Genomic DNA, 15,563 nt, shown 5'->3' with positions numbered 1-15,563 from the left:
TTGTTAATGTGTTGCTTCCGTAACTGGATACCCAGCCAGAGTGCCAGTCTTCTAGCTTGCTTACTTGCCACAAGTGCACTGTGCCACCTACCAATAGAAAGGAAAAAATAATGTGCACATTTCCACGAGAGAAATCCCACGCCTGATTCTATCCTAGCCATTCTATCCTTGCTTTTTACATCCAACACAAAAACTGCAGTCGTGGTGCTTTCGATTGTACTCAGAACTCGGAAATTCTGCCTTCTGAATAGGAAGATGTAGGTAACACCAGACTGCAGATGAGCTGCATACAGGGCTGGACTGGGACAAAAAAATCGTCCCGGGCATTTTGACTAGAGACCGGCCCACCATTATAGGAAAAATCATAAAGCCTTTGAATGAAAACAAACGCTGTTGTGACAGTGATGTACACTGTTCTGATGGTATATATGTATCAATCTATCAATCGTTTGTTGTAAGACTCAGATAATTATTTTTTTAAAAGTGAGACATTTTAAATGAGAATAAGAAAGTATTTCCTTGTGCCCCCCTCTCCCTTTTAATGCCCTACATGCACCCCTGGCAACACTTTGCTAGACCCGCCCCTGCACAGTTACCAGCTGTCAGCTACATAGAAAAAGATCCTGGGGTTATTTGTCTCTCAGAAACAGTTCATAACTTCCCTTCAACTCATTCGTGTCACCTAAAAGGTAAACCTGTTTCTCCATCACCTGTTCAGCTCTGATGATTCAGTAAGGACATCTCCTGGTTTCATCTTCATGTTTCCCTCTCACCACATAACCAAACCGACATCATGACCAGCAGGTTTACAGCTGTGGCTCCAGCAAACATCAGCTGATACTAGAAAGTAATATTAAATAAATTCTAACAACAGCTGATCAAGCTTAAACGTGCCGCTTTTGTTTAGCGCGACATCCGCTTTTTTCCTCTTTCTGGCGCAAAGTGGGCGATAAACAAACAAGAGAGAAAAGCCGATCAGCTGATCATTGATCAGTTTCATGACTGAAGTAGAAACAGGAGAGGGAGGGGAGAGAATGAGAGAAGAAGAGTCAGCTGTGCAGCAAAAACACAGTAACTCCAGCTTTGTGTCTTTTTCATTGTAGCTGAAGTCCGGGACAAACTGTGTTTCTTTTCACCTAAATACGAAACACGTAATATTTTCTCTGAATACGAGACGATTCCGTTTTTTACAGGACGGTTGGCAACTCTAATAATTAACCTTATGAACGAAATAAAGTTCAACATCAGTAACATAGCACCACCCAGCTGTATAGAAACTCCGTCATGCTAGCTAGCACGCAGTACGAAAAAGTCAGCACAACGGAAATAAACTCCAACTAAACTTGGTTCATATCTGACCCAGATGGACTGCAGGTTATAACTTCTTACCTGAAGTTCAGTTCACCTGACACTCTCGGACCAGCGGCTGCTTCGGGTCTCTCCTCTTGCCTCCCTTTTCCTTCATCCACCTGCTGGCCTCCACCACTTGCTAATGTTATTGAATCTGTGAAAGCTCTGCGATAGCCACCACACGAAGTAACGAATAACGAGCCTATCTAAATCCCAGTAACGAGTAACGCGTTCCCGGTTTTGGCATAATAACTAGTTACCGTGCTCGTTACCACAATAATAACGTAGTTACTGTAACGCGTTACTTAATAACGCGTTAGTCCCAACACTGGTTATGAGGCATCATAGTGTGAAATTGACTAGCGTGTTACTTTTTCATTAGAAATAAAATCAAGCAAAGTTACTTGAAAACTGTCTTTAGTTTCCCTAAAGGAACTGACTTTGTGCAAGCAAAGTGTTAATGCCGATACACCTGTCCATCCATTTGCTTAACTAGGATGTACCCCACCACTCAGTTTGGATACAGGAAGTATCCGAATTATCCGTAACTTCAGTTTGATACCTTTGAAGGATTTTTTTTTCTTTTTCCACTTTTAAAGGGAAGGCTAGTCAGCACTGTATTTTTGTATTTTTTTAATGTAAGATCCAAAGTTGCCATTTTGTGTTTGATTGTTTATTTTGGTTTTTTTTAATATTTATTTATTTATTTGTTTAAAATTCAGTACAAAAGCTGGAAACTATTGAGAGGTTAAGATCAAAATGGCTTACAGTTTTGTCCAGGAAACAAATAATTATATGATCCCGTAAAATATGAAAGACAAGTTCAAGGGCTAACAAAGACTAGATTTACAATCTCTGTCATAAGAGATGAAAAATATCCCTAAATCCTTGTTGAGATCTTGAAGAGGATCAATGTAAGCAGGTCATTGGTTTTTATGACATGGCAGATTTTTCTTCCCCTTATACTTCATTCTCTGCCTCACTCTCTCCCCACCTCTCTCCTAGGGCATTTATGTGGATGAGAGAGGAATGAATCACAGTAGAAGTAGTGAAGAAATAACTTTTCATGTGAAAACACCTCAGCTTTTATGGCTTTACTAAATGATCCATAATGCGGGCAGGGAGCACTCAGTCCTGCAGATTAAGGTGGGTAGGAGTGGAAAAGAGGCTCAGTGCTGCAGCCGTTAGACCACTCCGCCGAAGCTCGCACCAGTACAGCACCAGCTGAGATAGGCACAAATCTCTTTTATGAGGCCCCTTCTTAAATAGCTGTCAGTCTGGTGTCTCACACGTGGCTCACTTCGCCAACTTCCCTCACAGTAATTGAACCATCTCTCCCAGAGTGCTGAAATGGTGTGGGAAGCAATTCCGACAGGCTGTGTTGATACCATTAAACCAAACTAATGCATAAATCTAACAATATAGCTATCGTCACCCACCCTCCACTGTATTCTCTGTGCCACAATCCTCCTCGATACTAACACACGGTCGGGGGTTAGTTTTCCTCTGAATATTATTTACATTATATATGATGAATAATTTTCACCGCTAAAGTAATATTTGCAATACAGATTGAATCTTTTTTTTTTTCATCAGAAGTCTTTCAAGGCCTTTTAAATAGAGAGGATGCATTCCTAAAATACTAGTTACAGTAAATATTGTAACAGTTAACTTAATAGACTTAGCTATTAATCCCTCCTACCCTGTAGGGCATTAAGTACTTTAAAAAAGACAACAATAGAATTAGAGATTTATTAACTTTTGAATAAAGATGGGAAATAATGTGTAATAAATGGCTGCCATCCAACTCTAATTGCTTACCCATTCTGCTAGAGGCTTAAATGAATAACAAAGCTATATCCTCATTAGCTGCTCAGCAGTGAAATGTTGTAGCCCTGTCTAATTCTCCATGGTCAGGCAAGTCACAGTGCAAATCATAGTTAAACATTGTTGAATGTGGACATTATTAAAACAGCAACTTTACAATTTGCTAAGCCATAACCAAATTAGTCCTTACAGTTCAGTTCAGCTGAATCAAATTCAGGTTACTTCAGTTATTTTAGCTTATTTTTTAGTTGAATTCTGGTTTATTTATATAGCAGCAAATCACAAAAATAGTGATCTCATCTACAGTACTCAGGAGAAAACCCCAACAATCAAGAGACTCCCTGCGAGGAATAATTTTTCAATGGTCAGAATTTTTCCATAGGAAGAAACCTACTGGGGTTGAGGGAAAAGAGACAAGAAATGAAAAGGACAGAACCCTCGAGACAACACAAAATACAGACTGGGGGAAAGAGAAAGTGAGGGTGTCTCTCTCCCGAATCCAGACTGGGACCTAGTTCCACAGAAGAGAGGCCTGATAGCTGAAGCCTCTGGCTCCAATTCTACTTTTAGAACCTCTAGGAACCACAAGTACACCAATCAGACAGAACGTTATGACCACTGGCAGGAGAAGTGAACAAGACTAATTATCTCTTCATTATGGTACTGTTAGTGGGTGGGATATATTAGGGAGCAAGTGGACATTTTGTCCTCAAAGTTGATGTGGTACAAGCAGGAAAAATAGGCAAGCAATGTGATGGATAGACGACTGGGCCAGAGAATCTTCAAAAATGCAGGTCTTGTGGGGGGACTGCAGGGTCAGTATGTATCAAAAAGTAGTTCAGTGGATGGGCTGCATGTCCGCAGACCAGTTAGGGTGGACATCATGATCCCTGTCTGCTGCTGAAAACACCAACAATGGTCACGTGAGCATCAGAACTGGACCATAAGATGGTAAATGGACAGGTTGTTATATATCATTTTTCTACTCTATCTGAGCACTCAAAGTGCTTTACACAACTTCCCTCATTCACCCATTCACACCAGCAGTTTCTTCTATGGTGGAAGAAGGTAGCCTAGTCTAATGAATATTTTTTGTTTATTGACATTACATGCATATCTGGGTCTGTCTGTGTAGCTTATCTGTACAACACCTGGCATCAACATACATTATTGGAAGAAGGCAGGCCCTCAGCAGAGGCTCTGTGATACTTTGGGCAATGTTCTGCTAGGAAGCCTGGAGTCCTGCCATCCATGTGGATTTTACTTCGATATGTACTATCTACCTAAGCTTTACAGAACATGTAAACCTTCTCATGGAAACAGTATTCCTTGATGGCTGTGGTCTCTTTCAGCACAATAATGCACTTTGCCACAAAGGAAAAGTGGTTCAGGTTGAGGATTGGTTTGAGGATAACAACAATGAGTTTGAGGTGTTGCCAGTGAAGCTTCACCTGGCAACCTATAGGATTAAAGGATCTGTTGCTAATAGGGCTGCCACGATTAGTCGACTAGTCACGATTATGTCGACTATTAAAATCGTCGACGACTAATTTAATAGTCGACGCATCGTTTGAAGCTTTGTAAGATCACAAAGGACACAGGAATGAGTAGTAGGATTTAAGAGTGTAATAACGGACTGAAACAGAAGATGGCAGCACTGCATGTACAAGGATGCCAGCTGCCATTAAACCCCGAAGAAGAAGAAGCTGTGTCCCAGAATTCATAGCGCAGCTGTCAACAATGGCGGCAGCTAGTTAGTTTTAACTTTACTCTTATTATTCTTTCTGGGTCACAAAATAAACCTTTAACATATTTTCAGGCGAGAATGTAGCTGTGTAAACCTCAAATATCTGCTCAGTTTATCAAGACACCACGTATTTTCAAAAGCGCTCCGACGTTTTCGGAGACGTCTGTTACCCACTAGCTCGTTAGCTAGGCGGGGGCAAGGCTAACTAGAGCCGTGAGAACACCGGACTCCCGGCAAATCGTTTTCAAACCCACCGCCGTCTTTCGCTAGTCAGGTTAAACATATATATATAAGTCACTTAGATAACTTAAAAATGTTATTGTTTGGCTTTCTTTAGTATTTTATTTGTTCCTGAGTAAATCGGTTTGGCTGAGATTAAAGTTATAGTTTTTGCACAGCTAAAACTGTCAAGCAGACAGCTGATTATCAGAAGCTGGAGAATATACTCCGGTGTCCTGTTATATTTTAGAAAGCAAGGAGTTTATTAAACTTCACCGAAACAATCTGCAAATTTCATTAAAAATTAATAAACTACCATCTTGTCTTTATTTTTAGTTAGCACAAACACTTCAAGCTGTAAGCTAATGATAGTTATATAAGACCAGATGCTGCTGGTGCAATAAGCTGTACGCTGTACCTCCAATGGATGATGATCTGATTAGTCGACTAATCGCAAAAATAATCGGTGACTAGTCGACTATCAAAATAATCATTTGTGGCAGCCCTAGTTGCTAACATCTTGGTACATACCACATACCACAGCATGGGTCAGGGGTCTAGTAGAGTCCATGTCTTGATGGGTCAGGTCTGTTTTGAAAGCAAAAGGGGAACCAATACAATATTAGGCTGCTGGTCATAATTTTATTGCTGACTGGTGTAATCCTGCAGCCTGAGAGAGAAGTGCTCTATTAGCTTAATATGGTACTATGATGTCTTTAAGACATGATGTGGCCTGATTTTTAAGATGGATTTCAAAACATATGATCTCTCTTTCTTGTCCCCGTTAGTAGCCTCATTGCAGCCTTTTAGATTGAATGGTGGTCTTTTCAGGAACTTTTAGAACAAGTAAAGTAAGTAAGTAAGTAAACTTTATTTATTAAGCGCTTTTCGCAGACAGGCAATCACAAAGCGCTGTACACAAATATTAAAATATTAAAATAAACAATAAAATCAATAGACATTATATACAATGTAAAAGATCAAATGTAAATAATGTAAAAATAAAATAAAATAAAATATATTTTTCCCAGTTTAAATAACAACCTGACAATAATGAATTTCAATCATCCAGGTGAGAAGTAATGAATGTGTGAAGTGGTTTTTCAGCATTACTTGGAGGCAGGGGAGGAAAAAAAGTAGCCCTACATATTTATTTAGTGTAGGCACTGAAATCTTGATCAACTCTGTTAGTGCTGTTTTATTTATAATAACACCAGACAGTGATGAGGGTGAAATGGGTAAAAGCCAAATTTTCTATACCATGGTATAAGAATATAGCATAATTTAACAGTGCTAGTTAAATGTTTTGTATTTAAATGCTAAGATGCTATTTAAACTGGGAAAAATACTTCATTTCATTCAACCAGTTGGAATCACCATTAGTAACATTGTATAGAGAGATTAAAAATTTGAGGTAGATTTTTTTGAACACAGCAAAAACAAAAACAATTTTTTGCAAAAAATATATGGACCTGTATATTTTGGCAGTTTATTTAATAATGTCTTTATTGGCAGAAGAAGGCGTTAGACATTGAATATTGTGACCTTTCTCCATTAGACATACTATACTTCTCCCGTTACTGTTATGTGCATTACATTTCATTATTTTTATTGACTCCATACAAGTATATCAACATTCAGATCTGCTTAAGTGTCACCAATGACGACAACATACTGTAGGTAATGACATCCCGCTGAAAACACTGAAGCAAGTCAGAACTTTAACAAGAACTCAAGTGCCAAACTTGCTGCTTCACTTCTCTTTTTAATATAAACACAGTAAAGAAGCATTTGCATTTATATAGTTCTTCCAAACCATCTGATGTTGCTGCCAGGCAGTATCCAGAAACAGCTGAGCATCAAACTGATTGTTACCTGGGGAATATTAAGATAAGAGAGTAATCCTATGGACAAAACATGGTTTTGTTGGAGTTTCAGCAGTGGAGCCAACCAGGTAGGAAAAATTAACAAACCCCTGCCTGTTGCCAGTAATGAAAATGCCTAGCCTCTGTGAAGTCTTATGTTTTAATGTGATAAGAATGGTATCTCACTCATCCCCCAACTGGAACAGAGCATATCTTGATCTTTTGAGACTGGTGCTTATTTTGCATATATGGGACAGGTAATAACTGGATGATACAACTCAGAATACGAATTTAAAAATTCATTCAAACCTAGTTGATATGCAGTACACTGAATTCACTGGAAGCTGCAGGATTTCACTAATATCCTCACAAGGATGTTGACAGTACCAGAATTCATGATTCTGTGGCATTGCACATATTTGAATGTCCTTGTTCATTCCCATCTTACACCAGTTGTTTCCTAAAATATTTCATAGTGGCTATGCAATAGCTTTGTTTCACTACATTTGCAGAGGAGAGGGTGATGCCTCATATGATAGGTGTAGTTTTGCATGCAAGCTGGCAGGAGTACCATAGGTGACAGTGATAGAATAGTGATCCGAGCCATCTGATTTAATGGCTGGGTGGCTTTAATGGTAATCTGGCCTCTCCCTCCTGCTTCTCCCCTTAGGAGTTCTATTGGATGACAGGAAACAAACAGTGCTCTGACACTTCCCGCTCATTAGCATCATTAGCATACGGTCATTATGTAGCTGGACAGTAGCATGACAGGGCTCTCAGAAAGGCTACAGTGGTGACCTTTAGTGGACAACACCAGCTGTCAGTAATTACCTAAAGCATTCTCCAGAGGGATGGAGACAAAGACTGACTCCTTGTTCATGAGGACCTGTGGTGCCTAGGAATCTCTTTTTATCTTCCATTTGCCTGGAAGTGAATATATTTTTAGACAGAGAAAAAAATGTACTCACATCCTAGAGACAAGTATGCAGCTGTTTCCTAACCTAAAAATTAGGAAGCCTAAAGTTGTGTAGGCTTTAGGTGGAGTTTTAACTAAAATGTGCTACTAAATGTAGAGCTACGTCTGCGTTTGTGCTGCCAGAGGCTTGTTTGTGCACACTGTTGACAAGTATACTACACCCAGTGGAAAATAATGACTTAAACACCATTGCTCCACAAATTCCAAATTTAACATTTCATGTGGAAATGACTTTATTCTTTGTATTCTCTGTCTAAGTGCCTCATAATCATATGTAATTGTTTGTTGTAGATTACTTTAGCTTCTAACAGGCTTTGATGATACAATGTTGATTCTACAGCTTCATGTTCCCTTTCATCTGTGTGTGCAACCTCTGTATGAATAACAACTTTGAGCCTTGGTGTTGTGAAAAGATAATTTGAAACATCAAAAAATTTGTTTGGAAAATTATGGGCATGGAGGTGAAACAGCTAGTGGGTGCTGTAATATCTGAATGCATTAACTCAACTCTTCCAAAAATAATCGCAGACAAGTATGCATGAACACAGACACAGGTGTTTGCAGGTACTCACACACACATGCTTTTAAGTCTCCCACACTGATGAATTGCTGTGCTCACAACCTTAACTACATTAACGGCGGTGCAGTCTGGTGCACTGTCAAATCACAGCAAGAAAGTTCTGGGCTCAAATCCAGCTGGGGCCTTTCGTTGTGGAATTTGCATGTTCCCCCTGTGCCTCCGTGGGCTTCCCTCCACATTCCCTGGCTTCTCAGCACAATCCAATGACGTACACGCTCTAAACTGGCTATAGGTATGAATGTTTAGTTTTTTTGTCTGAGTTAGCCCTTCAAACACTCTATGGCACCTGGCACCCCCAGCTCCCTGTTACACCAAATTGGATAGAAGCTCAGGCATTAACAGTTGGGAACACAGTTAAGGTTTCCCATCCATTTTCTTAACTGCTTCAGCATCAGCCACACAGACTGGTTGATAACATCTGGTTGCTAGAGAAAAGTGTGTATTCCCCATCTGGTTGGTGAGTGGTTGCTGGCAGTCACAAAAAGGCTACTTCATTAAAAGCCTGCTTGTGATTTCTTTGATTGCTAGCAAATTCAAATGGTTTCCCATAGTTTGGCATGTCTACAAACACTCACTACCCACTTACTAAGTGGTACTCAAACTTGAAAAAGTGCAATGTAAACCAGCCTCAGATGTCTATAGGCTTTTGTGACTAGGACCCAAGTGGTTAAGAAAATGGTAGGATAACCTTAAATATGTTCCTAACTTTTTCATAACAAGGTCCTTAAAAAATCAAACAAGCTACTATACCCCCAGTGTTACTGGAATTAGAAATAACTCCAGTGTAGAGGTAGTAATTCAGTAGTTAGTTCTAAAAATGTAACAAAACATGGAGCGCAACTTAGGCTTTATTACATCCACGAAATAGTGGCAATAAAATACAATGTTGACTCATCAAAGTGGAATTTTCTTCACATTTCCTCTCAACGTATTACCCTAGGCATCAACATAGAAAAAAAGTCATATTGTGAGAAATGAAGAAGCTGAAACAAGATTGCAAGACTGCAAAAACCAGATACTATGTGTGTGAAGAGCTACAATGAAATTGCTCCACTGCTCTTTCTGTGCGACACATTGTATAATATCATTAAAGTGCAATTTAGACATTAAATTACAGTTGCCTTCTCCCACTTTTAGAGCCCCCAGTATTATTTCAATCAATCAATCAAATCAATCAATCAATCAATCAATCAATCAATCAATCAAGGCTGTATTCGCCACGTGCAGGTTGCCCTGCAGTGAAATGGGACACCCCCCCCCGACCTTACACACACAACACAGACATCACATGGGGATACAGGTCGGAGATCAGTAGCGTTACAGAAAAAACACTGAAATATACACTACAATGGGAAAGTACAAGAGGAAAAAAAAGAGACCTCTACTCATGCTGGGCTCCTGGAAAAAAAAATCATTAAACCCCCAGATTAAAACCAAACAAACAGCTCTGATTACAATATCATCAATATTGTTGTGGTGGTTGCAGTTGTGTGTCCTAAGCTCCACATGACTATTTCATCAATTAGCATGTATATTGGTAGCTCAAATGCAAATAGAAAAAAGCCCTTGAAGGTGTGTAGTTTTCAGAAGAGTTTGCCAGCAGGCACACTCAGGGTATACATTAATCAAAAGACACCCAAACACACATAAACTAAGCCTACTTACATTGTTATTTTTAATTTTAGAAAATATTTATGTGTTACATTTTGTGGTACTGTTGGCATATTTGAGACCTGAAGACAAAGACGATTATAAGAATACTGACATACCTCTGAATGTATATTCCTAATGATAAATAAAAATATATTTATTATTCCTCATTCCTTAATGAATGTTTGGTGTTGTCTTTTGAGAGCATAGATTGCTGTCAGATTGCTTTGTCTGTCAGTTCTAAATTTTGTATTTTTTACTGTGGTTCTACAACATACTGGCCAAAATAATAACAAACCCCTTACATTAATTATCATTTCAGTCTGTTAATTTTGTCCTCACAAAGACAGAACAGGCAGCAGTTTCATAAAAAAAACACTGACATCCTTGAGTCAGGCTCAAATTTGCATTTTAGGATTGTAGTATAACCTTAAAAGTTTGATTTCTTTCCTTTAACTGCTTTTTCTTTTCAAAAGGAACGTCTGTCATGAAGGTTACTGCATCTGATGCTGATGACCCAACATATGGCAGCAGTGCCAGAGTGGTGTACAGTGTACTGGATGGAGAAAAGTTTTTCACTGTTGATAAAAACAAAGGTAAGAGGACACATACAACACTCAATTAACCTTAATTTTTCCCTTTCTTTCTATTTTTTCTTTCTCCATTTTCTTTCATCAATATTTTAGGAAATCTGAAGAGACCATAATGGCCAAATCAATTAAAATATGTCAAAACACACACTTGTATGTGTATGTATGTATGTATGTATATATATATATATATATATATATATATATATATATATATATATATACATATATATATATACATATACAAGTGTGTGTGTATAGGATATAGATTTAAGTAAGGAGGATCTTACTGGTGTAGAGCCTATAGAAACAGTATGGCCTACCCCACAATCTTTCAGGACTGCAGGAAAAAGCCTGTTGGGAGGGATTTCCTCTCCAGGGAAAAGCACTAAGGTTTTAATGATTCCTTTTTGGTCTCCACCAATTTGATTCGGTCAGCCCAGGCACCTGGATGATAAATGGCTCTGCCTTGGTGGGACTAGTCAGGAGACTAGGTGGTTCATTCCAGCTTCTGCCTCATGACCTCTATTCCACCTACCTCTCTCCCTATCTTGTAGACAAACAGGCTAACCTAATAGGTGTGAGTCATTCTTGTATTTTGCTCGTTTGTGTTGTTGTGTTTGCACATCTCTGTTGCTTGTGGGGCTCGCACACAAGAATTTCACTCGCATGTGCTGTGCCAGTGTGCCTGCACATGTGATGTGACAATAAAAAGTGATTTGATTTGATTTGAAGAAGGTCAAAATAAAGAGGAGACAAAACAGCTGTGAAATCTACCTCATTAATATCACTCTCACTCACCTTGACAACAAACTCAATAACAAGTCACTGTTTTTTTTCTGTTGCTTTGGCAAAGCTGAAATTGCCTGAAGATGTTTTTTGATTATCCAAGTACTGTCCTTTTAGCTGTTTTAAAATGTTTAAACCATACTATTTAATCTCCCCTTTACAAGCACAGTGGATCATTATATTATAAAAAATAAATATCTAGATTTTCTCACCCATTAAGAATTCTATATCTTTATATGCTATTAAATTTTACCAAGAAGCATCAATAACAACAGTAAACTTGCGATGGTATACATCAGCCAAAACTGCAATATAAATCCCAATAAGTTATGAAAATGATGAAATAAGATTTTCTGCTAACTAAATTGTAACAATACTGAAAAAAAAACTGTTTTTACTTAATTATGCATATGGTTCATAACTATCAATTAAGCACAACATGAAGTGAAGTGTAGAGTGCCATTGGGCACTGAGTATGCCTTTGTGCTTCTAGATGTCATTCAAGCTTATATCTGTACTCTCTCAAACGGGGCTTCTTTATTTTCAAGGCTCAAAATAAAAAGGAAATAAAAGCAACACAGGTGCTGTCTATGAATGCAACTGCCAAAAGTGAATAAGTAGAGTGCAATGGCACCTGTGGTAAAAATGTGAAAACAGCACTATGTGTGCATCATCAGTTTTTAAAGCCACAAAGTAGCAGAAGGAATGAAGAGGTGACAGGTATAAGTCATCTTTTTTTAGAATCCATGAAGTGGGGAGACTTGATTATATTATTTATTTATTTATTTATTATGTTAATGCAATGAATCACTGAAGCTCCATTTCACAGTTGGTGTACACATTCCGGTCATCCAGTTACAGTGTTTAATCTTAAGGGGGGGTGATACGCTCTGGAGTATGAAGTGCATAGAGTTTTTTTTTTTTACTTCTTTGATAAATAAAAACCATGCAGATTCATCTGCATATATAGTTTCTATACCATGAAGTTGGAGCACCACTGCTGTATACTTGTTAGAGATTGTGGCTTTACTTTCGACAGCCCTAATTTAGATGCATCCCCTCTGGCTTTGTTGGATAAAAGAGGAGCATGTCATCTGTCTCCAGCCCTAACTCTATTGCTGCATGTACTGTATTTTGGTTACTCATAGAACAGGTCCCAAGGCTAAATGTGACTGGAATCTGTGAGTTGTATACCCAACACAATGCAACCCTTTGGGAGTGAGACAGCACACCAAGACCGAGAAATATATCTATAGATTCTGATGCGAAAAATCCCAAGGGGTAACGTGGAATTATACTACTGCTGCAGAGTAAAGCAGAGAGCTACTGATATGGCTAATGCTGGGCCAATAAGGAGAGTGTCTCTTTTTAAACAGACCATGTGTTTGTTACATATTTAAATATATATATATATATATATATATATATATATATATATATATATATATATATATATTAGGGGTGCAACGATATTCGTATCGATATTGAACCGTTCGATACAGTGCTTTCGGTTCGGTACGCATATGTATCGAACAATACAACATTTGTAATTTATTTTATCAACTTTCCTTCTGACGATGCTGTCTGTGTTGAGCGCTCAGTGAATCTGTGTTCGACTACTCCGCCTAGGCTGCACTGTCGAGCGCAGATCCACTGAGCGCTCCACACAGACAGCATAGTCAGGAGGAAGAGCACAGGGCAAGCTAGCGAGACAGAAGTTAAGCTCTCAGCAACATGGACCTCCCCCACTCTCATTCAGATCTGGCGTTTGGAATTATTTTGGTTTTCATGTGACGTATGACCCTGAAGGTAAGCGAGTCATGGACTAAAGTAAAACAGTATGTTGGATGTGCCATGCAATGCTCAATTACATTGGTGTGAACTAGTGTGTTAGCGCAGTTAGCTCGTTAACGTGTTGGCCGTCTAGCCCCATGCACGGAGTGATCGGTGGTAGCTCGTTAACAGAGATTTGCCGTGTTGTGGCGTTAACGTCATTTCAACGAGATTAACCTGAAAGCACTAGTGGGAACACAACGAATATGACTGCACATTTACGCCGACATCATCCTAGTGCAAAGACAAAAACAACAAGCATGCTACTAACTTTAGCCGAGTCATTTAGACAGCTGTTAGCACATGATTCTCCTTATGCTGCTGAGAATATAGCCCAGAAGAAGCGGATAGTATAGCTTTTATTTTGGAAAGAGCCATTTCTCTGTAATAAACTCTCTTTTCCAAAGATGAGTGATTCCTCAATCAGATACAGGGCTTGCAATATCGCTAGCCCGACGTCCCGGAGCTAGCGATTTTTTCAGTCGGGCTACCAAAATCTATCTCTTCCCTGCCCGTCAGGCTATTGTAGGAAAAATATATGTCAATGCTTTTGCATTCTTTCAGAAATGTAGCTGGGTAATTATGTCATTGGCATCGGTGAGCCACTGTCAATATGTGACATATTGAAGTCGCGTTTGAATTTGCGCTTGTTTTTTTGCTTTCACTTTGCAATTGTGTGAACTGTGTATAGAGAGCGACAGTACTGATTGGTGAGTGATGATAATTTGTGCACCAATTCCTCTGACATCGTCTTATTAATCGTTAGCTTACTATGCAAACATGACAAGTGAAATCTCCTGCAGCAAGCTTAAACATGTGAGAGGTTGATCGCGCAGAGAATCGCTGAGCTTATGTGAGTGCGTGTGTAAAAGCAGCAGGAGAAGTTATGACAAATCAGACTATAAGGCAAAAAGAAAGTGCAGCTTTATGGTTTCATGGACAAAAGAATTTCTGTGGCTGCAATATGACGAGCTAAATAACCAGGGCTGCACATAAGTGGTCCGCAGGTGCGCATTCGCTGTCAAAATAAAAAACACGCACAAGGGTTAGGGTTAAATTTAAAAACTGTACTTTTGAGTTAAAATATATATTTATAATTTTAATAAATGACAAATTAAAAAAGCATGAACATTTTTTTTGTATCGAAAAAATATCGAACCGTGACACCAAAGTATGGAACCGAACCGTGAATTTTGTGTATCGTTGCACCCCTAATATATATATATATATTCAACAGAGTCTTTCACACCGTGCTATTAAATTCACACAGTCACTATTAACTGTTGTCTAAAATAGCCATTTAATGAACACTGGTTAGGATTTTTTTGTTATGAATTATAAACAAATATTTGTCACTTCTTTGTCGTTTTTCTTCTGGTGTAAGCCAGAATTTGCGATTTTAACTTATGTAATACTTCTGCTGTTACTGCTACAAAACATGGTTTCCCAAGCACTGGAAACTGTGCAGTTCAGGAAAGCTGTGTCATGCCTTCATTGTCCCTCCATATATTATTCATCTTAATACAGCTAAGCCATAAAATGGTGTATGTGAAGAGTCACCAGTACAACATGGTCTCTCCCATCCATTCTGTTGGTAGAAGAGAAATGGAACGCATTGTACTTTTGCCTCCATAATGCAGTACTTATCACAAGTTGATTCTCAGACTGAGAGGAAATATAATTGGTTTAATGCACAAGAGCTAACCACTAATGCAACGCTTCCAGTGGTGTCACTTGCTAACTACTCTTCCTCTTTCTGCCACTCTCCCTTAAACTCACTTCTATCTCTCAATCATTAGGAATCATCATGACAGCAGTGGCAGATTTGGATCGTGAGACACAGGATCGTTACGAGTTGGTCGTCAAGGCAACAGACATGGCAGGACAAATGGGTGGTCTCTCTGGCTCCACCACAGTGACCATAGTGATCACGGACGTTAATGACAACCCACCACGCTTTCCACAGAGTGAGTGTATCCTGTGCATTCTCCCACTTTAGAAAAAAAAGATAATGAGACAGAGATAGAGAGAAGCTAATGACTGGCAATGTGGGTGAAGAAAATGAAAGCCAAGGCACAAATTACAACAACATACAAGAAAATTGTATACAACCTAAAAGCCACTAAAAATATGCAGT

General features: G+C 38.8%; 1 protein-coding gene across 2 annotated transcripts in view; it reads left to right on the top strand.

Annotated features, from left to right (window-relative positions):
* Positions 1 to 15,563, top strand: part of cdh22 (cadherin 22) — a 202,537-nt gene that overhangs the window by 133,558 nt on the left and 53,416 nt on the right. For both annotated transcript variants that reach the window (XM_085275085.1, XM_085275084.1), the window contains 2 exons: positions 10,691 to 10,810; positions 15,226 to 15,393. In XM_085275085.1, coding sequence (XP_085131211.1) covers positions 10,691 to 10,810; positions 15,226 to 15,393 — 288 coding nt within the window. The remainder of the gene's footprint in view (positions 1 to 10,690; positions 10,811 to 15,225; positions 15,394 to 15,563) is intronic.

Source organism: Mchenga conophoros, linkage group LG5 (assembly GCF_057382185.1).
Source record: "Mchenga conophoros isolate Kocher_MC1m ecotype Shallow Benthic linkage group LG5, M_conophoros_male_GT1.1, whole genome shotgun sequence".
In the NCBI taxonomy this organism is placed as follows: domain Eukaryota; kingdom Metazoa; phylum Chordata; class Actinopteri; order Cichliformes; family Cichlidae; genus Mchenga; species Mchenga conophoros.
The sequence above is the reverse complement of the archived record's forward strand: the minus strand, read 5'-3'. Positions and strand labels throughout refer to the sequence as shown.